Source organism: Sceloporus undulatus, chromosome 1, assembly GCF_019175285.1.
Source record: "Sceloporus undulatus isolate JIND9_A2432 ecotype Alabama chromosome 1, SceUnd_v1.1, whole genome shotgun sequence".
In the NCBI taxonomy this organism is placed as follows: Eukaryota; Metazoa; Chordata; class Lepidosauria; order Squamata; family Phrynosomatidae; genus Sceloporus; species Sceloporus undulatus.
Genome location: NC_056522.1, coordinates 278,710,072 through 278,735,452, shown reverse-complemented (window position 1 = coordinate 278,735,452; position 25,381 = coordinate 278,710,072). Strand labels below are relative to the sequence as shown.

Below are 25,381 nucleotides of genomic sequence, written 5' to 3'. Positions count from 1 at the left end.
GAGCTGGTTGTTTCCAAATAATGAATCACACTTAAAGGACATAGCTTTTGTTTGGTGACCCACCAGACAAAATACACAAATGCAGAACACACATACCTCTCACCTCTGTTAACCTCTTTCCTCCTTTAGAAATCTTTGCCCACAATACACACAGGGTCAAAAACTTAGTTGAAAAGCACAAAGCCTTCTCAGCACAGTCATTTTGGCAGTGTTTTCATATTCATGTAAATAATTTTTTTCTGCTATGTGATCCAAACAATGACAGGAAATATAGAATAGATAAGTAGAAAGGGTCTCATCTAATGTGACAAATCTAAAACTGTATAAACAAAAAGACTTTAAGGAGTATTATTTATTTACATTATAAAAGAACGAAAGACAACCTGTTTTTGCTCCACACTATACAAGGGACAGAGCTATAGAAAATTCCTATCTCTAAGAACTTTAAGGGCATGCAGCAGAAGAGGAAGATTTGCCTACAAATTAGATCAAACGGCACCCATTTCTGTGTGTGTGTCACACTTGTACATTTTGTTTTACCCACCAAAACCATAATATGAAGCGCAAATTTAAGCAGCAAACATCCTTTTGAAAATGAACATTCTCTTTACATCTAAATTACATCTTTTTTCAGCATTCTGAGGCATGGTGCTGTATTACAGGTAGCCACTAACCTTCCTTTTCCTCACAAGTTCTCCCTGTAGACGATTGATGTGGGCAACAGAGCTTCCTTGGATCACGGCACTGGTTGGGCGAATCCGACAAACAGGCCTCACGCCATGGTATAGATTGGCATGATCTCCAATTGAAATGGTTGAAATGGGGGATTTGCCAGTAAAGCCGTCAGGATTTGGTTTACCGTTAGAAAAAGATGGCGTTCCTCCACCACTGCTGCTGTTGATGGTGTCTTTGCCATCTGTTCCATTTTTCAGCGGAGATGGTTTTGTTGGAGGACTGGTTCTTTGCATGTCTCTCTGCGAGAATGTTTTTGTGACAAACTAGAAAAACATTTGCTGAAATCTATCTTATGAAAGATTTATCTAATGTTTACCAACATCTCCCGTATCGGTCTGTCTACGTATCCTATGAGTGCCAGTTCAGACTTTCCAGCTGAATAGATATTGCCTTTTGTTTACCCTGTAAAAACTCTTCTTCTGAACACTTGAAAGACTAGTGTTAGAAAGAGCCTACAACTAAAGGTCTCATCTGACATCAATTATTTAACTGATATTGGAGCCCAGAATTAAAGGAGCAGAAATAGAACCTTCAGGCCAGCAATGGGAAGAGGAGGAAGGTGGTGACAGAAGGTGGTCACTGGGAGGTGACAGAAGGGGTGAATGGTAAGAATTAGGGTTTTTGAGCTTTTATTGGTTTGCGTAGTTGATTGGCATGTGCTACGTAATGGTCAGATCTGAGTCACTGCATCTAAAAGTGAAGGCACACTTCTATGTGGAGTCTGTTTTCATTTTGAAGTAGCACGGCAATTTTCCTTCCCCCAGTGAATGACTGCTTTTATTGAGCAGCAGTCTTTCTCGTTCTTTTTTCAATACCTCAGAAAAAAGCATCTTGAGACTGATGTCTTGATTACACAGAAGGGTGTGTGTTTTTTTTTAAAATTAAACGATTAGCTGATAACAATCATTTGCTAACAGTTCTTGGTTAAGTGAAATAGATGACTTAATTGAAACTGAACCTAAGTGGTTAAAATTGTTATAACAATGTTATGTAACTCCCCAACATTTTAGACTTAGATTGCATCTAAACTGTAAAAATAATGCAGTTTGACTTAAGAGCTTGGAATCCTGGGATTTATAGGCCCTATACAGACAGGCCAAAATAAAGCTGGTTCAAGTCACTTTGGAGGTATGGTGTTTCAATGATACATGCGTCCTAAGAGTCCTGAAGCCGCACCAAAGCCACACTCCAGTTCTAAGGACTGAAGTGCAGCTTTGATGCAGCTTCCAGACTCTTAGGACACATGCATCATTGAAACACCATACCTCCAAAGTGACTCGAAGCAGCTTTATTTTGGCCTGTCTGTATCAGGCCATAGTGTTACAGGGTTTTCAGCTTTCTTTGTCAAAGAGGTGCCTCACAAAATTACAAATCCCAGTTTTCTGTAGGATGGGGCCATGGCAGTTAAAGTGTTGTTAAACTGCATTATTTCTAGGCAAAAATTTCATTAGTTCATTCTGCTGCCAATATAGTGTAGTGCAGCTCTCAGTCCTGTTCTGCAAGCTGTATAATGGATGCATACTTCTTGTTGCTACATCCTGATCACATAATGTGTGAAAATTGCCTCTGTCTTTTATCAGCTGTAATTCCATCCAGATTTTCAAGAACCACTGGAAAGCATAGAATGAATAAGTGAAAGAAACAGAAAAATATGTCAACTTTCTTTAGAAAACATTGGTCCTGACTATTGGTTTGGGCAAAGCCTGACATTATTATAAGGGAACAGAGATTATTTTAACTGGTTACAAAAAATAGACTAAATCAGCCTAGTGTGAGGGAAGCCAAACAATTATTATAAAAAGCAATGGGCTTACTGCCTTTGCAGTATGAAACAGAGTTTATGGCCAGCTTCGTACATTTGCTCAGTTTTTCACGGAGAAGCCAACCAACCACACCAACTTGTTTGTTGTCCCCCATCTTACATTTCTTTCTGTTCCATATTTATTTCCAGAAGAACCACTGGTGGGTTACTTTGACCAAGTACAAATGTAACTAGTGAAGAGAATTCAATATTAAAGTCAAAATAAGCCAGCCAGAAATTTTGGTCTCTCTTGTTAAATGTCCTGCTAAATCAAAGCACAATCTATTTTTAATCAATAGTTAGTTATACTGTTTGCTTCTCCTAGCATATCTACTCACATTTGCTGGCAAGAAGTCAGACTTACCTACATTTCTCATAGAGATCCAGCCATGAGAAATGAAAAACATTATAATCAGGAGTATTTGGCAATCCAGCATGTTAAAATCTCTGACGTTTCTCAAGCAAGGAATGGATGTTGGTAATTAATATCTTAAATAATGTCTTTCTGTGGGAAGAGCTCTCCACATATTACCTTTTGAAGGCTACTTCCAGTTTGTGACATTTTTTCCTATTAGGAATGAAACACGAGAAACACATTAGCCTCTATCCCAAAGGTATGCCCATCTACTCCTACTTTTTCCCTATGTTCAAATACATCCATTTGTACAGGAAATCTTAAATAGCATTTAATATGAGTGTATTTGCTGTGTGATTTGAAACAAACCTGTTCTTAGCCATTTAGGATGACTGTGTACAGTGGAACTGAAATATGGTCTTAGTCCTCCTTAGTAAGAAGCAAGCTACCCTCTTACTAAGACAATAAGAACTCGGGGGAGATTTATAACTTAATAAATTTTACCAATAAAAGCATATTCCTACAAACAGAAAAATAGCATGTTGGAGAAGCTAGACTGCAACAGTTTTCCAGAGGTTTTTTTTCATTAGCTGCCGGAACTGTGGAATGACCTGCCTGATTTAATTTACAACAGCATTAAAGAGATCTCTCTCCTGGCAGGCCTATCTAGTCAATTTTAAATCATGGCTTTTTAATTTGTATATGAACTCTTATGAGTATGTTTTTCAAAAATGATTTTATAGTATTGTATTTTAACTGTGCCTTTATCTGTTTTAGTGTTTTGTATTTTAACATGGTGTTCCCTGCCTCAAGCCTTGAGAGGGGGAAAGAAGTAACTATTATTATGTTGTTGTCATAGCATGCATCTACAAATGTAATGGAACTTTCCCCTATTTGGACTTCCCTGCTACCCCCAAGCTGTTTGTTTTCCCATCCCTCTGTACAAGGTTACAGGGGTACATAAGAGATTGCAGTGGAAGGAAGGGGAAATATCCCCTCCCAGTTCATCAACATGCCAGTGTTCCACCTTTTTATACAATGCCATGGTAAGGAAAATTTGGCACTTGTTCCTTTCCCCATCATGGTATCACTGTTCAACATTTAAACGGCATGGGCATTTATTTCTGAAACCTAGTTCTGCCATTTATACCATTCTGAGCAAATTGTAAACTCTGTCCCCCTCCCATCTAATGTGCACGTCTTTGATATCCGTAAGTTGTTAGGAAGTGCTTGCTGGGAAAGACAACTTGCCATCAAGTTATTGAACAGTATGTGGACAGATTACGGGACATGACTGGCCTTTGCTCTGATCCACCACAGGCCTAAAGTAGTATGAGCTGGGCTCCTGCCAACACTCTACATAATGGCCTAGAGGATTCCAGTTAGCTCAGTGCAGGTGCTAAACAAGCTATAATGGAGCCAGAGATTGTGAAGAACCTGCATTGCTGCTGTAGGTCTGGCCAAGGCACTGGGCTCCCTCATTAGGCAGTACTGTAATTAGGAGTAATAAGATAAAACAAACTTATTAGGAGAAGATTCACTGCACAGAGCAGGTTCAAAGCAACCATACCATGTCAAAGGCAACTACTAAGTCATACCATTTTATGGAGACATGGACCTATCACATGTGCTTTACACTGAGCATTTTAGAACTTCTTCCCCAGCTCAAATCATATTCCCATATTTCTACTCTGCTTGTACTGAACAGGAAAATCATTTCATGAATCATAATAGCAGAGCTGGAGATTTGAAAACAGAATGGATCCTCTTTCTCACACAAGTATTATTCAGCTCTGTTAGTAACTCATTTGCAGTGAAGATACTTGCAATATGTAGGTGGAGAGACTGTACATGACAAAAACATCTTAGCAAAAAGCATTTAATGTGTTATCAGGATCAATTTTTCCAGTTCTCACACCTCAAAGTTGCAGGCTCTAACATTTGTTTTTAAATAAAAATAATTATTTCAGAAAAGATTTAGTAAAATTATACAAGCCTACTCAAGATGGAAATTGCTCTTTAGGAAGGTTGAACATTTAGCCTAAGTGCAACTTCCATCTTCAATAGGCTTATATTACCTCTCTCTTTTCTGTGTGTGTATTTGAAAAGTATCTATACAGTAGTTTATCTATACATGCTTCACCTATAGCTTGTGAACCATCTGTATTACCCATTGATTTGTGATGTGAATGCAGAATTAAGGTTTTTAGTGAAATATATGTGTGTGTGTGTGTTTCAATGTGTGAAATGTCACTCAATTAAGGCTGCAATTTTATTCATATTTACCTGAAGGTAAGTCACACTGAATTCAATATGGCTACTTCAAAAAAGGCATGTACAGGATGGCACTGTAAACGCTGCATTAAAATAAGACTCAAAGCAGATGGTAGCAACAGCTTTTATTAGCTGCTACAGGCAGATCTTTTCTGACAAGTCATAATCTTGTCAGAATTTATCTACATTCCTGTAGCATTATATTATATACGTTTTGTTTCATTTTAAGTATCTTGCTACAGCACTTAAGTATTTTAAACAGAACGTAAAAATATATTTTATAAGAACTACATTGTCAGAACAGTTTTGTAAACACAAACATTCTACAGCTCAAGGAATTATTGAAGCTCTACCTGTACCCTTTTCCAAGTAGAAAACCTTTTTGATTAGACAAGGAAAGACAGCATGGGCTACAATCCAATTAAATGTGCTTAAGTGACATGTATTTCAGGGGGACTTAAATCATAACTGGATACAGGAGTACCATCTTGGTGTTGGCTCTTCAAATCTTAAGTATACTAAATCTCCAAGCACTGAATTTAAATAGATGCCATATAGAGGGATACTAGGACCTAGCAAGTATACAGTACAGTAGAAAAATGCAATAGGAAATATTTCAACTTTCTTTAAATATTTTTTTCTAAAACACAGTTGCACATGTTTTTAAATCAGTTTTCAAATATAAAAGATGGACATATCTTTCCCCAAATCTTTCAAACAAAAATATATTTACAAAAACGGTATTTAAAAAAAAGAAGAAAGGCTGCAATTAGAATCTAATCACTGTCATCTGATCCACCATATGAGCCTCGTTCTGATGCTTCATTGTTGGACGCCTCTGGCTCAGACTCGTTACCCGAACCCTCATTATCAGATGCTCTCTCTGAATCTCGGTCAGAATCAGCACTGCGAGAAGCTGGACGAGATTCATTCTCAGAACCAGCTGAGTGGCTTCTTCCTGACTGCACAGATTGACTTCTTCCTGACCGCACAGACTGGCTTCTTCCTGACTGCACAGATTCATTGTCAGATTGCTCCGAATCAGATTGTCTCCTCCTTCTTGCTGACCCATTGCTGTCTGAGTCCTCATCAGAAGGGTGGGCAGTTGGTCGCCTGGGGCTGCCCCTCTCACTGACAGACTTGTTACTATTGTTGGAATCACTGTCTGACATGATACGTTTGTTGCGTGCCTCTGCATCATCTGAATCACTGTTGCTGTTCCTGGCATTTCTAATCAAAAGGAGAACATAATAATGCAAAAACTGTAAATGTAACATTACAGAAAACACTGCAAAAGTTTCTGAAATTATGCATCAAGATAACAGAATTCAGTGCCCGCAAAGAGAAATTCTACAACAGGCAGACAAAGATTTCATTATTTCTAATTTTATGTTATTGTTTTGCAGTGTACTCCAGTTTCATCAAAGAAAGAAACCTGGACATAAGCAAACAAACAAACAAACAAAAACTGCCCCTGCCCCAAGAAAACATTCTCCATCCATCTCTACAGGTCCACCCATTTCTATTGAAATGTTAGTCATCCCTCCAACAACTTAAAAATGTTGGGGGAAATTACTTTTTTAAATGCAACTCTGAGAATTCCCCATGGCTACCCACCATGCTAGTTGGGGATCAAAACAGTGTCTAGGAGTTGTAGTTGGAAAAAAAATCTGTTTTATCTTGGTAAACAAAAGGGAATTCACCACTTTACTGTAATTTTTAAACAAACATTGAGAAATTTACAAGACGTTTAATTATGTATCATATCATTTTCTATAGTCTTTCTACACTCTTGCATAACAGCTGCAGGGCCAGAATCCACATTAAAGGTAAAATAGAAGGATTTCAGATGTGTCATTTGAAGGAATGTGGTAAATGTATTTTATTAAACCTAGGGTCAGTAATGAACTGGATGAGGATGAAGCTTTATCCAGACAAGGCAGAGGTGGTTCTGGCCAGTTAAAAGGAAGAGCAGGGAAGAGAGATTTAGCCTATGCTGGTTGGGGTTACATTTTCCCTGAGATCACAGAAACCATATCTACTAAGCCTGCCAAACTTCCAGATTTTGGGGTTTTCTCTCCATCATAGGTTGACCATGAGGATTTAGGAAAACCTTCTTGGTGATTATTCTCACATTTGGAACCACTCCCATCGGAAGCTAGATTGGCCTGCTCTGTGATCTCTTTTTGTCAATATGCAAAGACATTTATATTTGAACAGGTCTTTAACTAGGTGTAGCAAAAGGGTTTTTTAATGGGATGTGCTGCACCTTGATATTATGTTTTATATTTGCTTTTAACTTTTAAGTCTTTTAATATGACTGTCTATTTGATAGCTTTTAAACCTTTTGTAACATACCGGTATATTGTTTTAACTGTATTTTATTTTAATCTTAAACTGTAAGCCTCCTGGGTTTTCATATCAAGAGAAAGGCAGGTTACATTAAATGAACGTATAAATAAATATTTCTCTGTGGCCAATTAAGAATACACAACAAAAATGCACTGATTATGTTGACACCACCAAACCACACTCTGATGATGTAAAACAAAGGGGAAGAGATGGAATCTGAAAATCTGTTTAAAAAAAAGTACTGTACTCATGAAAAACAGATTTCAGACTTAAGTTCAATTGATTTCAATAAGTCTTCTCTCATTCTGAATCCTATTTTGTGTCCACAGGATAAAGTAAAACAGAGGCATGCTGAATGCAGAATCTTTGACCTTCCAGATAATGCTGGATAGGGCTTATGGAAGTTGCAGTCCAAAGTTTCATCACAGTTTTAAAAGGACAAGAGTTTCTTAATGTTCAGACAAAGTGAAATTACAAAATATATGAACGTTAGCACAGCTATCATGCACTAAAAGCACTGTAATGTGGAGAAACATCCCTTCATCAACATTTGAAAAGAGAAAGAGAGTTTAAAAAATATATACAGGTTGTCTATACAGACAATTCAATTTTTAAAAAATTAAATGGCACTTATTAGCACATCATAAACACCATATACATACCCATCATCAGCAATTTTGAGCTTATCCTCATCTGATGAATCATCACTTGATGAAATAATAGCTTTTGATTTGATTTTTCCCTTCATTGAAGGAGGTAAGCGTTCTGGCTTGGGCTAGGAAAAAAGTGTTACAGAATGATGAATAAAATTGGACTTTCAGATATTGTATGATAAACTCCAGCTATTAGATGCCTGCGAATTAATGCTTAATAATCTATCTGCTCCTTCCAATTAGATCACAAAGCATCCACAGAGAGAAAGCACAGAACAGCCATTTCAAACTGATAAACTTCAAAACATTGGTCATATCCATGGTCTCAGAAATCTTTTCAGAGAACCCCAATGCAACAAGAAACCATGTTATTACACGTCCCAGGCTCATGTGCTCCTTTTCATCCCTCCTTCCCAAGTGAGTGGAAGGAATCCGAATAGTTTGTTTTTGATTGGCAAAACACCCGAGTTTCCAGTTTGGTCCAAATATGAAAAACTGTTCATAACAAATCAGAATTCTGATTTGGCCAGTATTTCTAAAGCTTTGCAGTACACTTAAACTTGCTGCATCCAACTCTAGAGGACTACAGTTCCACTGAACAAAACTACCTTTCTCTTCTCATTCTTGGCTGGACGGCGTTTTTTGGGTCTAGGTGCAGTCTCATTGTCGTCATCATCAGTACCATCATCTGCTTTCTGGGCTCTTTGGAACAGAATACACACAAATGCAACAATTAAATTCAGAATTCCCCCAACTACTGCACTGAACAAAACTCTAGTCACATTGCTAAAAATTAAGCAGTTATATTTAACCCTTAAAATATTTTAATCATATTCAGTGGATCCTTCATATTGGCAGGCTGGTGATCCAGATTTGATTGCCTACGTATTGTCACATCAATTATTATTCAGTGGTGGCACATAGATGTGCTGATGCATCTGCACGCACAACATCACCATGGAATAAAATGGGGTGCAAATATCCAGGGTTTGTTTGTTTGGTGTTTTGTTTTGTTTTTGCCATCTGAAGCAGAGAAGATGGAATCGAATCCCTGTGGTTGGATACAGTTCCTTTACCAGAGCCAGATAAATTTAAACAGTGTGACAAAGATGGTGCATCAGAAACTACAATTCATAATTTTACAATGTTGTTGTTATATCCATGGCAGGACATGTAAACCTTCTAGTGAACTGTGGCAATGCAAATTAGGGCATCCTTAATGGTGCCCTAATGAGTCCCATACTCTTCTGGTATCCATTGTGGTATAGGCCCCACAATGGCCCCAGAGTTTCTGCCCCCTTCCTCAAAATATGAGCATTGTACAACATCACAATTCCCTTTTACATGATCTTAAGTCAATTTACAATGACGTAAATATCTAACAGGATGGCAGCCTGTGTTATCATATGAGTATTTCAACCAATTTTTCTCTATTGTGTTATATACAACATACTACAGTTGGCCATCCATATCCACGGATCCTTTATCCGTGGATTCAACTATCCACAGTTTGAAAATATTTTTAAAAGTATATAAATTCCCAAAGGCAAACCTTGAGTTTGGCATTTTATATAACAGACAGTATTTTATAATGTCATTGTATTTCATGGGATTGGAATATCCACGAATTTTGGTACCCACAGGTACCAAGGACCCACTGTACATGCCAAGGCTGTCATCTAGATATTTTTATGCTGACATGAGTGCTTTGATGAGCAGCCATCAAAATGATTTTTGGCTCACCATTATCAAAAGCTGATTTCAAAATTTCTTCCAAGCCCGATGATCAGGCAGTGCGAAGGCCTACTTATGGAAAGAGGTGACTCTGAAACCCCCAAGTATTTTAAAGGGCAAGAACCTCTCTGATTCCCCACCAAAAGAGTTTTTATCATCAGAGCTATGGACTTGCCTTCGCCTCTTCTTTTTCTTCTTCTCTCCCTCTTCTTCCTCACCATCTTGTTCACTGCCACTGCCCTTCCTTCTCTTTTTCTTTCGAGACACTGGGAGATCGTCATCACTGTCATCATTGACAAACTCGTCAAATTCACCAGTTTTTTTGGAACGCTGTCACAAAATCAGAAATCGCATATTATTGTGGGAGGACATAATCCTCCAAAACAAATACAGTCATCCTGCCACATTCGCGGGGGCTAGGGGACCAAGACCCCAACAAATGCGGAAAACACGAATAACCCTCCCCCCATGACAGCCATTTCCAGGATGGGAAGAGCAGGAGAACAAGAGCGCTCCTTTCCTCCACCCACCCACCCCCCACCTTGGAAATGCAGGGAGGAAGCACTTCGTTCCTCTACCCCTCCAACCTTGGAAATGCCAGGAAGAAGGGCAGGGGGAAGAAGGAGCAGAAGAAGGAGCAGGCACACACCTGTGCTTCTTCCCTTGCCCTCCTGTCCCTTTAACTGGCTTTTGGAAGCCAGTTAAAGGGACAGAAGGACAGGAGGATGAGGAGAAGCAGGCACACACCTGTGCCTCTTCCTCCCACCCTCCTGTCCCCTTAGCTGGCTCTGGGAAGCAGTTAAGGGCACAGAAGGATGGGGGAAAGAGGCATGAGTGCACACTCTTCCTGGCTGTTCCTTCCCTCCTGGGTTTTTATCCCCCGCAAGGAAAAGCCCAAGGGGGGGGGGGAGGTGTGCACACTCACACGGGCTTAACATTCATGAATAATCAAAACCTCACATGTTAAGTCCACGAATGTGAAAGGACAACTGTAAATGATTTTAGAAAATATCTATCAGCTTAAAGGTCAAACCTGATACTTTTCAAGTTTCATGAATTATATTTTAAAGAGTTTAATTTTAAATTTAAGAAACTGAAAGAAAAAGAATTCGCTCATAACAGAAAAAAATGGAATGTCAATACTGGCACAGAAAGTGGAGAGTCAAGTATTATAATCATAAGCAGATGGTGATGAGAATATGAGATGCAGACATAAGATTCAAGCAATTAGGCAGAAAGTTCAAGGAAAAAATAGGATGTGGGCTTCTGAGCAATATACTCAGTATATGAATATGAAAGGCCCACTTAACACAACACACAAAGAACTGAGAATACTTATAGTAATGCCAAATTGAAATGGTACAATTCAAGAAAAAATATTGATAAAAGTAGATGAATGTTAAGAATGGCAAGGGCTAATGAAATAACTGATTTGACGGAACAGAAAAGAGAATTAAATCTATAGACTGAGGGCAGCAATATTGCAATCAAGAAATCTATTATGAAGACAAAAGAAAAACTGGTTAAGATTATTAAATGAGAAAATATATCAATGTGAAAAAGGTCCATTAGTAGAATTATTAAAAGTTAACAAGGAACAATGAAAACAGAAAATAAAACGATTGTAGAAAGAAGAGTATTTAACGAAGTGGATAAGTTCTTTCAGATAATTTAATGGAAGGGGTAAGAAATGATAAAAGATAGTCATGCATTCTTAGCTTGGTTAACAGAGTATTAAAAGAAGGGGGAAAAACAAAATCAACCTACAGTATGTGCATCACTTTCTACTCAAGGTTAAAAGAGAAAAATGGCTTTCTTTGCACTTAAAAAATAAAGTTGTAGGACATTTTCATATGAATCTTATTTGACAAAGATACCACACTATCAAAAAATAACCTGCACAAGCCTATGGCAACCCAGAATAAGGCTTTTAAAGTCACACTACTCCACACACTGGAACTTGTAAAGTATATATTAGAATTTGTAATGTATAAATTAGATAATCATTTCCAGAGTTTCAGTACCTACTGAAAAACATATTTCTAACAAGCTTTCTCTGAATGGTGGTTATCTTTGTATATTGTCTAGTTTTTGGAGGATGGGGTAATGTGATTCTTAATGATTAGTAATAAATAAGCTAGCCCTAATTTCTCTGATGAGGTTTAAAAGCTGGTCATACAGCATCTAGTGTGACATTATTTTCCCATAACCTTTACATTATTCCTGTACTCTTATCTGAAAATAAATCATAGCCTGTCATCACATGGGAATAATTTGGGAAACAGAAATCCAGAAATTCCATACCCGGCCAGCTCCACGTTTTTTCTCTTTTGATCCTTCAACTTCTCCAGTGAACATTAGAATATTTTTGGTCTTCTCCACATACTGTGCTCTCTGTTCCAGAAGTTTCTTTTGTTCTTCTATTTCCCTGAGACGTTTTTCTTCCTGGAAAAATAAGTACAACATAACTACTTTGGTTTCAGTTACAGTGTTAAATTCACATATGCAAAACTTGGATCAAAGCATGGATACATTTTTTAAAGAGATTCACCTACGGTTCTTCATGATGCAAAACTCTGGCATTGCATTAACTGCCTCTGAATGGCCTGCTTAGACATTAGACTATGAAGAGGAGAACCCACTACATTGCAGCATGATGAAAATATTCCCACACAGAAAATGAAGGTGCTTCTTGTTTGCTAATTGGAGAGGTGACAAAATACATAGCCTTTATTCCACTATGTTTGTTACTAAACGGGCTCACAACTAAATCATCATTTCCAAATCCATTTGGGCTAGAAATGATCTTATGCACAGAATGCAAGTCATCTTGAATCCCATGCAACTAAGAACATCACTCCAACCTTCTGCCTGATGGCTGCATCCACACTGCAAAAATTATCCAGTTTGACATCACTTTAACTACCATGGCTCTGGGAATTGTAGTTTTGTGAGACATTTAGCTTTCTCTGTTAGACAACTCTGGTGCCACAACAAACTACAATTTCCAGAATTCCACAGCACTGAGCTATGCCAGTTAAAGTGGTTTCAAACGGGATTATTTCTAAGGTGCGGCTGCAGTCTGATACCTACCCTGTGCTTACTGCATCTTAATGGGAATTATTATTATTAGGGGCCTGGGACAGATAGAGCTGGAGTCTGTCTTCTTCTGGGTTGACCAATCATAGCCCAAGGAATGTTGTGAAGGGAGGTCAGAGTGAAATGGAAGGAGCAGAAAAACAATTTTGACAGAGACAATAACATCCAAACAATGATACCTTTATTGGACCAAACAAAATGCACAATATACATCTTGCAAGTTTTCGAAGCTCCACTGGCTTCTTCATCAGGCAAGGTATTAAAAACCATACAAGATGACAGCGGGGCTTCGAAAGCTTTCAACATGTATACTATGCATTTTGTTTGGCCCAATAAAGGTATCATTGTTTCAATGTTATTGGATTTGCTATAGGGTCAAATAAGTAGGCAGCATGAGCTTTCGTAGACTTAAGTCTACTTCCTCAGTATCCCTGAAATGCATCTGAGGAAGCAGACTTAAGTTTATGAAAGCACATGTTACCATCTTCTTTCTTTCAGTTAGTTCGAAAGTGCTACAAGATTTCTGTATATAAAAGGCTTCTTCTGGGCCAGGGGACCATTAGTGTGAACTTTTCCATCCATATGCCATGGGGTTATTGGAGGTATCTAGGGGAAAACAATTTGTGGAGGAAGAGCTCTGGAAACTGCAAGCAGCCCATGCTTTCCCCACCCCAGCAGTAGTGAGTTCTAAGGAAAAGTTGAACTGGGGGAGAGGCTGAAGGATGTGGAATAAGTAGTAGCCTGGAGCATCATCACCAGCCAAAGTGATATTTTTTCTGTTACAGTATCAGAGGGAATAATGTACCTGTTCTTTGAGTAACTTCTGGCGCAGCAGTTCTTTTTCTTGCTCTTGTTTTGCTCGCAGCTCCCTTTCTTCTTCATCCTGTTTGCGAGCTCGAGCCACATGATACTGAGCTTGACTCAGCAAATCAGAACACTGCCTATCAAGTTTGAGTTAGATTTGCAGAGAAAAGCAGAAAAAAATGTTGAAAAAAAAAGTTCCGCAGCAGGTGCAAAGGCAGACACTCTCATTAAAAAGGAAGAGTTTATTGCTGAAGACATTGCTGAAAGTACATAGTCAGGAGGAAACTCTTGTCTGAAGAAGCACCTAGTAAGCACACGTAAGGGAACACTATATGAGCAGTTTGGGCTTCATTCATTAGTTTCCTCAAGCATCTAATGTCAAAGAGTCAAGCCACTTTTAAAAATGGCAGAGATAAATCTAGCAAAAGCAATTGCTACTGGAAAAACCTAATAACTTATTCAGCTGGAAATACTGTTTTGTCCCCTTTCAGACAAGCTCTTAATAACCACTTCACGTTCACTTCTTAGATGTGTTTAGCTGTATAACAGTAACATTTTATATTTAAATTACTTTAAAACTAAGTAGCTTTAGGTAGCTTCTGAACTGCATCTCTGTTCCAAGGGAGTTAAGAACTTTTTAAATATATCCTTACCAAACAGAGAGAATAACCAGAAAAAGTTGCTCCTTGCCAAACAGAGAGAATCACCAGAAAAGCGCTGCCTTTTGTATGACAGCAACTAAGGAGATTACCACACTACATTCTTAGAGTGCTGCTATTCCACTTTAACTACTATTGCTTCCTCCTATTTCATTCTGGGATTTGCAGTTTAGGGAGGAGCATTTAGAATTCTCAACCAGAGAGCTCTTGGGCCTCACTGAATTACAAACCCTAGAACGCAACAGGAGGCTACCTGAGTAGTAAAAGTGGAATAGCAGCACTATAAGAGCATAGTGCACTAATCTACTAAATTAAAGTAATACAGGCTTTCAAAAGTTTCAGTCCAATAATAGAAACAAATTCCATTAAAGATTTTTTAAAAAGCATGGCTTACTGAACATTCTAGAATAACCTGAGGAATAATTTTAGTACAACTGCATGACAACAATTCATAGAAAATTAGAAGTTTCATTCACTACACCTGTATCACCATTACTTGAAAATATGCTGACTACCACAATTCATTTTTGGGAATTAGTATTTGTGTTAGTGACATCTTGAAAACTATCTGGCATAAGCTTTCATGAATGGCACCCACTTTGCCACATGCAACTGCAACTTGCATCTGATGAAATGAGCTTCTGTCTGCTAAAGCTTAAGCCAAATAAAATGTCTTAAGTCTTGAAGCTGTCAGAGGATTCTCTTGTTCTTACCACAAATAATATACAAGGGTCCTTACTAAGACGTTATATTGTGCACCAATATTTTCTGGTGCTACCTAGGTTCAGATGGCTTGCTGCTGCCATGGTTCTGTTTAGCTCCAATTAAAGTTCTGTATTCAAGTAGTGCAAATCATGCCATCCAGGCATTATGCAAATAAGGAAACAGATTTATTTTATAATGCATCCCAATTCTTGTAAGCATGGTAATATAGAGAAGAAAGAATTCTTACCTAGCTTCAGTTGCAGCAAGTGCCAAATCAAATCTCATTTTATCTCCTACTTTACTCAAATAACTGAAGTATCTGAATGAAAAATCAAAAGTTAGGAATCAAATATTTTTGAAAAATCAGATGCATCCTATCAGTCTTTTTTCTATGTTAAAACAAGTTTTTGAGCAATTCAGACTAGATACCATTAAAACAAAATGTCCTATGCCTGACTCTACATGTAGGGCTGGTAAAATTTTGAGGGCCCAAAGGTCCTTTCTGATCTCCCCTGAACCCCCTTCCAGCCCTACAAAACAGAATAGGCATTTTCTGGGGGACTAAAATGTTCTGCAGAAATTAAATCATATCATGCCCCACCACTCACCCCAGCTTTCTAAGGTCGTGGTTTGCTATTTTGTAGACTAAATTTTCTGGGAGGGTTCAGTAGGATTGGGAGGACTGAACTTTTCCTATCTCTGCTATATCTCATCTATATCAATCTTACTTATCAAATACTACATTTCTATTGTAACAAAAAAGCTCCCAAGGAACTTGGCTGCAATTAATTCCCATAGTTTTAATGGATCTGGATTACATGATGCACCCTTTTCGGGGAGGACTGAATTATACTGTAGGTGACTCAACAAAAGCTTTGGAGATGTTGAAGAACCAGTCAAACAACTGTGTAAATGGAAATCTGAACAACTGGGAGAAGAGGCAGGTATCTGGCACAGAGAATCCTGCTCACACCCGTAAATATTGCAAAATGTGTTGTAATATTATGAGAAAATAATTGGCTGTATATGGAGTGAGAGATTAAGTAAAAATAGAAGCGTACGTATTTTAAAGCAAGCTTCCAATTCAGAAGCAATAAAGAAATCTAAGTCCCAAGAACAGTTTGCATCTGGGAGACTGGCATGGTTTCTAGAAAAGTTTCACCTGTGTGCTGGATTCAATTCTGAAAGAGTATCCTTCAACTTCTAGCTTCCACTTATTCTAGAAACTGCTGGGAATTTCCATATCTGCTGTTTTGCTGCACCCAACCAGCCCAGGTGATCCATCAACTGCAGATTTAGAGGACATAAGCAACTGAAACCAGCCATTAAAACAAGGAGGTCCACTACTTCCAACTCCCTGTAAGTACTATTCAGCTCTTTAACTTGGTGGGGATTATTCTTCTTCATACTGCCTTTTCTGCATCCTATTGAAATAAGGATCTAAAAGATGTTGAGCCAAACGTGTACTGCTAGTCCTAATGAAATGTTACTGTCAATATCAAAATTGTTTTAAAGGGCAACTTTTGGCAAACCTGAAAAATCAATAAGTGTTAAAAAAAACCCCACAAAGTGTAGTTAGCCTAGAATTTAGTGTTGACACTAACACAACAGTGATTTTATAAACAACTTATATTTCAGTCAAAAATATGGCACATACCTATGAGCTAACTCCAGTTCTTTCACAGCATTTAGTACTTCTTTCAAGTTACTTTTTTCATCTTTAAGGACAGAAGTAGCCAGCCTTTGCAGTACCAGGGCAACATTGAACATAAGAACTGTATCACTGGGAGCCACATGTCTAGCCTGAGGAGTCAAATTAAGCTTTAAATTATACAGGTGTGAACCAATGGCGATTCCAGCATGCACAAGATGATGCTAAAACACAACTGTTTAAAAAGCCAGTTTTTTACCTTCAGCAGTGTCTGCTTGCACTCTTGCAGTTTCCCACATTTGAAGAGAGCACGGGCCAAATACAATAATACCTCTGTGTTCTGGTGTTTATAGAATTTTCTGAGGCAGTTTTCATACTATATGGGAGGGGGGATTCAAACACACATAAAAGAGTTTCAAATTTTAAGACTGAACTTTGATGTTTAACTAAACTGGATAAAAACTTATCTAATTCCTAAACATGTTTATGCAAAATAAGCCTCTGCCAGTAAATACAAACGTGAAGCTAAATATTTCCTTAGATTTAGAACCCTTGGTATCTGCTGGGGTTTGGTTCCAGGGACCCCCATGGATGCCCCATGGATGCTCAAGTACCATTATATTACAATGACATAGTAAAATTGTGTTCCTTATATAAAATAGCAAAATCATTGTTTGATTTTTGGAATATTTTCAGCCTTGGATACCTAAGTCTGTGAATATGGAAGGGCGACTGTAAATAAGACAACAGAACTCCTAAGCTCTAGGTTCTTCTCTAACTTGCTTGTGTTTCCATGCTGGTTACAGACAAACTGGTAGTAGGGAAAAAGGAATTTATTGGCTGGATCTGTCATGCGTGGTTACCAGGAAAGCTACTAAATAAAAAGCTGCACTAAGGCTACCATTTGAAGTAATATCTCCCCCACCCCCAACCCACCCACATTTCAAACAGCCAGTGCATGATGAGCTCTTTGGAAAACAACAACTCTTTCTTCTTTCAGAAGTCCTAATGAAAAATTTCAATCTGTTTATTTGGCAAAGCTCTTCTTAGCACCAATAACTCATGATCAATAATGCATTGGGTTGCCCACTTCTATCCTATTATATTATAGTAGATACCTACACTGCCCAGTATATGCAGTAAGCACTGCCATTAACTGATCACTTCTGCAAACTTAGAAGCCTCAAAATATACTTTACAATTTGAAGGTTCCATGTAAATACATCACCTATAAATTCAATGCTAAAATTAAAAAGATGTTTAAGGGCAGAAAAGAACTGCTATATGATCAAGGAATCTTTAAAAGATGGGGGAAAACAAGCAGTTATGCAAGATGAATGATGGCAAGTCATTAATGGTTGTCATAAAGATAATTTGTGCCCCTTTAACTATCACAGATATTAGTTTATCCAAGCAGAACTGCAACGAACATTGCTCTTTATCCTCCTTCTTAAAAGTCATCCTATTCACGATTGAAGCCAGCCATTCCCTCTGACATTCCACTCCACTGCCACCAACAAACAACTTCTTTTTCATCCATTTATTGACGACTCAGTCCTCAACAGACTGTTTTTACCCCACTTAGGTTCTGGGGTTGTTCAAAGAATTTGTTGAATTCTACAATTTTTGGGTTTCCCTTGAGCATATGATGCTCCTCCCCTCTTCTTTCTCACTAGTCTTATTTTAGCTCAAGGTGCACTGACACTCTACAACTGGATTTGCTATCAGAAGCAATGTATCATTTTATAGTTGGTACAGAGCACTAATAACTGCAGAACTATTTCCATGTAAGTGGTCTAAGGGCCTCCTTTCTATGGGTCACCAAATCTCTGCATGTTACAAAGGTCTCTGGTTTACACACTGGTTTGAAGACTGCAGTTCCTTACTTTATTCCACATAAATAAAGTGGGTGATCTACACACACCCTTGCAGTTGCATGTTGCAAGGAAAGGTTGGGAATAGTGATTAGACTGACTATCAAAAAAACTTTTCCGTCATTATACACCCTCTCATTTAGGAACCCTTGAATTTTTTTATAAGGAATCCCCAGGTTCAACTGAAGCTATCTTAAAACCACGATTTTAGTGTATATAAAACCAGGACATGTTTAACTTTTGTGATAGACATATATCAAGCAGGAGAAAAACATCTACTGTGTACACAACACAGATCTAGCAAGCACGCTTTTGCAGCACTGGCAAAGTTAGAACAATAATATTAATAAAAAAACGAATGATGTCCAAACACCTATAATTTAATTTAATAATAATAATTTAAATGTGTGTTATATGACAGATATGAAATCAATCAGAAGACTAGTCTATTTGTGGACAAGTCAAGTAGATAAAACAAACTGCTTCCAAGGACCCTTGTATTAATTCTTTTGGAGGCACACAACTAAATCAGCCCTCTTTTAATTGATTTTTTAAAAATATTATTTAGAAATATTTGAAGGTACTCCATTTACAGCTTCTATGCAAATATTCAGCTAGAGAATATCCTAAACTGCTTTAAGAAACAAGTCTGATTGTACTATGGATAATTTAATGAAACTTTTTAGTTCTTTGTTCTCTAGTAGGACAAAAAAAATATATGAGTTGAATCCATACTAGCCACTCTATGATCACAAGGGCTTCTTTATACAAAAAGCACTAGGATCAAGAGGAGGCATCTTACCAGTAGCTGGGGGAGGAAGGGCCATTTTCTCCCTTCGATATGTAATCCTCTTGCTACTCTGGAGGATCCTCTAGCCATCCATAGCAATTCTTCAGAAGGCAGAGAATCAAAGGAGACACACTATGCCCTATTGTTCACAAGCAGAACTCTCTAAACACTAACTTGGATCCAACTTGAAAATCTCTAAAACAACAGCTACTCCTGTAATCAGTTTGGTTTCACTTCAAGCTATGTGTCATACTAGCTAAACAAATCCTGACATTATCGTACCATTTTCCACTTCATGTTATAATTTGTATATCAAGCTTCCTTGCGAAAGTTTTCCCCACCCTTGTTGATTGTAAGTTCCTAATGATACCTTGATGAAAGGATCATAAAAGGAAAAGACCAGTAAACTAAAAAAGGAAATTATTTCCTTTGCCCATAATAAAGTATATAAATGTCTGACAAGTGCTAATATTTTAATTTAGCCAGAAAACCTTTCAAATTATCAATTCTACCTTATATTTTTATTTAGCATTAATATTACACATCAAGAAGTGAGCAAAATAAATAGTATTGTTTTGTTTTGGTGGATTTGATTGTAAGTTTATTACATGCACAGCAAACTTACACATTTATTCAGTTTTCATGTATTCCTTCCCATTGTTTTATTTAAGAGCTTTTACATCTGTTCCAAATTTGTATCTCTGCTTTTCATAGATGGCTCTTTATTGCCTTTATGAAATATAATCAGGTTGAAATTTCATGCAAGTACTAAAAGGTTCTCCTGAGCTTAGTAATTACTACCATAGGCAAGAGAGCTTTGCCATCCCAAGCTGTAGTTATTTTTAATAAAGTCCTACCAAACTAAGGTTTTTTTTTTTTAAATCCTTCCTATAGAAAAGCATCTTTTGACTTTACATTCTCTGGATGACTGCCTGGGCAATCCATATTTAGGGGTTTATCCCTCCTCGCACTAGCAGCTTGAGGCAGGAGTCCAAAGTTTTTAATTCAGGTGAAACAGTTGACTCTGCTCTCCCTCTCACTAGTTTTTAATTTCCTCCCTTGCCAGCCAGTAGTCAAGGATTTAGATCTCTCTCTACCAAAGTTCCCTTTTCATTAGAAAAATAACATAAAATAGCATACAATTCAGTTAGCCAAGAATGGCACTGTAAAATGAGGATGCCTTAAAGAAAAAGAAAGCTACTGAATTAGAATTGGAAAATGAAGATGCACATTTGTCCTCAGAAAAAGAGATGAGGCAAATTGACACTTGTCCCAAATCAGTCTATTTTTAAAGTTTACCATCTGTACAGCACTGATGTACTGCTTCTGCTCCACATATATGTGTGCCAGATTGAGCCACACATCACTGATATCTGCTGTTGCCTCTCTCACTTGAGCAAAAACATCACGAGCCTCACGGAAATATCCTTTGTGTGCCAACACAGCTCCTAAAAAGGAGAAGCCAAAGGAGAACTTTCAGATGTGTGCACTCTCTCAAAAACTGCAGAATGCAAGAAGAAAAATTAGACAAGAAAGCTTAATACAATAATCACCTATGCCATTAGCAGCATACAAATTCTTTGGATCATTTCTGAGCACTTGTTTGTAGATGGCTAACGCACGATCTTGATGACGCTTTTCCTACAAACATGGTGATAAAACTCTTAGGAAAATAGACAATCAAAGTTTTCTGTTTATTAAACTATTTTTGTATTCCTTTTCCAAACATCCAAAAAATGATATACTGTACACTTTAAAGAAAAGAAAGACACCACACACACAAAATGCTGTAACAGGCCCAGAAACAGTTGGTGGGAAAAGATGAGCAAAATGAATAAAGAAAAAGGAGTTCAAAGGCCTTGAGAAAGAGATACAGAAAACAGAGATGCAGTTCTTCTAACTTCTTTAAAGCAAAAAGTACCATTTTAGAGCAGTTACCAAAGAAATATTGCTCCTCAAAGTAGACTGTAAAGACTCCTAACCAGATTTCAGCAGGTGCATAGGCTAATATGGTCAAGTAGTGACAGTATAAAAATATGCAGCATATACCTTTTCTCTGTCCCTGGTGGGCTGGTGTAGAGTTTGTAACCACACATTGCCTAGAGCCAACATAGAGTAAGTGTCATTCTGAGTTGATGGCTGCTTCAATATTCTTTCAAATTTCTTTTGTCCTGGACCCCACTCTTGTTTGGCCAGATGAAGATTACCAATCAAGGACCAAGCATCTGGGTGGTCCTGAAAGAGATGTTCCAATATGTTAAAATCAAACCCGTCTATGCTGAATAATCATGTCTAATTCTCCGCCACCCAGTCCTCTATGTTTCTCAAAACAAAATTAATCCAAAAGAATATTTGACTCTTCCACTGCCCATCTCCATAAGTAGATAAATACATGCATTTAATCCTTCCCCAATCTTCTTTATTTAAACAATTAGTCCAAAATAGTATCTCCTCCTTTTTAACCCATTTCTCCTATGAAGAGATGAGTAAACACAAACTATATAATTTTCAGTTTCTTAAAGGTTTATACTGCTTCCATACAACTCAGACTGAGAAAGCACACTACCAAAAAGCTATTTCTACATAAATGTGGAAGCTGAACTAGAATATATCATTGAGTTTATATTCATGTGGTTACGATGATCTATTTCTTAGAAAAAATATCTGTAAACTTTCAACAGAAAAAATAAAATTCACTGAGTTTATAAGCAACAACATTGCCAGTTGAAAGTTAGTAAAGCCTTACTAACCTGATTGATTTGAAGTGCCTCTTTAAACCAGTCAGAAGCTTCATAAAAGTTTCCTTTATCTCTAGCCATAGCTCCTAAGCGCAGATAGCCTAAATACAGGAAAACATTTTAAATATCAAACCCCAAGTCCCAGAGAAGACATATCTACCAAGTCTTTTGTTCCACTGGTGCCATGCCGTGTGGGCCAGTGGCAATTATACTGTCAATTGCCACTAACTTCAGGTGGCTGAGCAATGATAGAGAAAAAGACCTTGGCATGAGCAGCAGTGCAGTGTCAGTGACTTAACAGGAACACAAAACTGGCGCTGAAATAAAATGCAGCCTGGCAGTAATGTTCAGTCCAAAAAACCATGCAAATAATGTAAATGCACTCTCACACACATGACAACAAAATAGGTTTTAAGAGATTTCTTAGTACATGTTATCTAGAGATGCTTTTAATGTAACTTAAAAGGAGGGCTATTTTGTGACTTTGGTCTGAAACAGATGGGCCAAAAAGTGTTGCTTCTGGCCACTCTGGAGGCGTAGCATGCAGACGACACATGCCCCCAACAGGGCCGGAAGCTGCTCTGAGGCCACCTAAGGCAGCCCAAGCCTACCGGCAATAGGAGCGGCAAAAAGCTGCTCCTTGCCAGCAGGCTGTTTGGGACTGTGGTGGTGGCCTGCTTTAACAGTGGGCCGTCCAGTTGCCATGGTCCCTGGCTGATCTGGACTGATCAGGAATGGAGCAGCCAGAGGCCTCCCCAAGCTGCTGGTCTGCTTCTCCCCTTGAATTTAGTGGTCAAATTATTTCTGACCAGAATATGAGACTTGGCGAAAATGCTTTGTACAAAAGAAATCATGAGTTAAGACAATTTTAAATATATAGGGAAAAAACACCCATCTGCACCAAGGATAGCTCAAATTTAGATGAAAATTTAAACATTCTAGTGGTGGGAAAGAGCACATAGGCAGCCATATTCAAAGAACTGCATCAAGATTTCTTACAGTCTACATAGTTTGGATGTTCTCTTAGGATGTTTTTGTACAATTTTTCTGCTTCATGGAATTCACACATTGCTTCATATAATCTTGCAAGGTTGTAGGAAGTAGTCACTGAAATGGCATTATAGTAATGCTCATCGTGTTCTGCTTCTGCTTTAGCACGATCTAGAGATGCCAAAAAGTATTTCTAAGGGCAAGGATGGGAAAGAGCACAAAAGAAACAATTTTAAAAAATTGAATGGAAAATGGATAAACATACAATTACTGTATAAACATGATGCATAGTACTAAGTAGTGGGGATGATGATAAGTTTCAAACCTTTGCTTCTCCTAAGTTCCCAAGTCTGAAGTGGAGAGCACCCACATTATTCAAAATCTCAGGAGGGACATCAGCCTGCACTTTTTCCTGAAGGATTCGTGTTGCTGTACCATAAGCTGAAAGGGCACCCTGTGAAATGAAAAGATGGTAGAGAGGTTAGCTTGTAGACATAACTGTTCAATTTTAAACAGTGTACTTTGCGTACCTATACCTGTATATCTGTCTGTTCTAGGATTTGTGCTAGTTCAATCCAGGCTTCTACATCATCTGGGTACTGTTCTGTCACCTTCTTCAAATGACCCTGTAAAATACAATCATTATTTATGCACATACACATACACTGCCAAAAAACACAATATAATGCTACAGTTCAGAATTTTCAACACAGGCAATACTACTATATTAGACAGAATAGAAACCCAGCCTTTACGGATTCCTCCTCTCACCAAGCCATAAAATAATAATTTCATCAATACATACCATCTTAGAAATTTACATTCTGAAAATACTGTTATCTACACAGAATCTGGCATTTCCTAGTAACTGGGAGAAATTGTCCAATGTTCTATTTGCCAAAAAAGAAACATTTTCTTATTAAATCTAACAGTTTACTAATACACAAAATTTAACTACAGCCATTTAAAACACTGTAAAAATCAATTCTTGACAATGCAGAGCTCTATACTCTCCTCATTGCTCAAGAAGGATCCAGGTGTGTGGTAGGAGAGAAAGGAAGGAAAAATCTATCGTACAAATGAAAGTCTTCCTGCATGAAACAGGATGTTGCCCTGTACCTAAAATGTTAGGTTAAATGAACTACAGATTTGAAATACACTGTGGATATTGCAAAGGGAACAGGTATTAGCTCTCACTGGCAAATAATAGCTTCAGACTTGGTAACAAAGTACCAACATTGGGTTTTTTTTTCTTCCTGAAGACAAAAACAATCTGCCTAATTTTGCTAGTAGGAAATAACATGAGAAATGTTTGCATTTTATCTGAACTTCTGATAAGATCTCATTGTTATTGAAAAAGTAAATTCTCCAGTTTACCTATGTATGCATAGAAAATGGCTGATTGACAGAACTAAATAATCAATCATAGACAGTTTTCCGGTGTGCTTCAAGTCTCTCAAAAAGATACATACAGTGTGCCCGCATCATACATGGGCACGCTTTATGCGGCTTTCAGCATACGCTGAAAGCCGCACTGGGAGAAGGGGTGGCTCGTCCCATAGGGAATAATGGGGCATGTGCCCGTGCACAAGCCCCATTAATTTAAATGGGGCTCAAGCATAGGTGGAATTCGCTTTATGCGGGGGAGTCCAGAACGGATCCCCTGCGTAAAGAAAGGCCAGACTGTATAGATAAAAAAAAAACCCCAATGGCTAATACTTACTCAATTAATCTAGTCAGTAATACTAACATTACAGCTGTATACATGCCTACTCCAAAAGTGAATCCCACTGAGTGCAATGGAGCTTGCTCCCAAATAAATTACTAAAGGATTGCAGCTAAAGTTTAAAGGATATGTTGCTGATCATACCTTTGCAATGTCTCTTTTATCTTGATCTTCTGAAGCAGCATAGAGGGATCCAAGAATTTTCATTGTCTCATAATTGTTTGGATAGGCTTTCAAAACTTTTTCAAAACACTGTGATGCATTTTCTTTATCTCCTCGGTAAATATACATTTGACCCAGTCCAAAAAATGGTAGCACAAAAGAGGAGGAAGCAAACTGGGTAGCCTGATAGTAGTACTGGAATGCTTGATCATAATCCTCCTAATATGGAAGTGGAGGGAAAGAAATTAAAATCCCATGTGCAATGTATAAATTATTTCA

At 37.8% G+C, this 25,381-nt stretch overlaps 1 protein-coding gene across 1 annotated transcript in view; it reads right to left on the bottom strand.

Moving 5' to 3' along the window:
- Positions 1 to 5,275: 5,275 nt before the first annotated feature.
- CTR9 (CTR9 homolog, Paf1/RNA polymerase II complex component) overlaps positions 5,276 to 25,381 on the bottom strand; it is a 31,737-nt gene continuing 11,631 nt past the window's right edge. The window contains exons 9-25 of the mRNA XM_042461770.1: positions 25,085 to 25,321; positions 23,751 to 23,840; positions 23,540 to 23,668; positions 23,224 to 23,407; positions 22,237 to 22,325; positions 21,536 to 21,721; positions 21,040 to 21,127; positions 20,786 to 20,934; positions 17,082 to 17,198; positions 16,829 to 16,974; positions 15,419 to 15,490; positions 13,809 to 13,944; positions 12,209 to 12,349; positions 10,080 to 10,234; positions 8,779 to 8,872; positions 8,180 to 8,292; positions 5,276 to 6,395 (exon numbers count right to left, since the gene is read on the bottom strand). Coding sequence (XP_042317704.1) covers positions 5,942 to 6,395; positions 8,180 to 8,292; positions 8,779 to 8,872; positions 10,080 to 10,234; positions 12,209 to 12,349; positions 13,809 to 13,944; positions 15,419 to 15,490; positions 16,829 to 16,974; positions 17,082 to 17,198; positions 20,786 to 20,934; positions 21,040 to 21,127; positions 21,536 to 21,721; positions 22,237 to 22,325; positions 23,224 to 23,407; positions 23,540 to 23,668; positions 23,751 to 23,840; positions 25,085 to 25,321 — 2,580 coding nt within the window. The 3' untranslated portion in view covers positions 5,276 to 5,941. The remainder of the gene's footprint in view (positions 6,396 to 8,179; positions 8,293 to 8,778; positions 8,873 to 10,079; positions 10,235 to 12,208; positions 12,350 to 13,808; positions 13,945 to 15,418; positions 15,491 to 16,828; positions 16,975 to 17,081; positions 17,199 to 20,785; positions 20,935 to 21,039; positions 21,128 to 21,535; positions 21,722 to 22,236; positions 22,326 to 23,223; positions 23,408 to 23,539; positions 23,669 to 23,750; positions 23,841 to 25,084; positions 25,322 to 25,381) is intronic.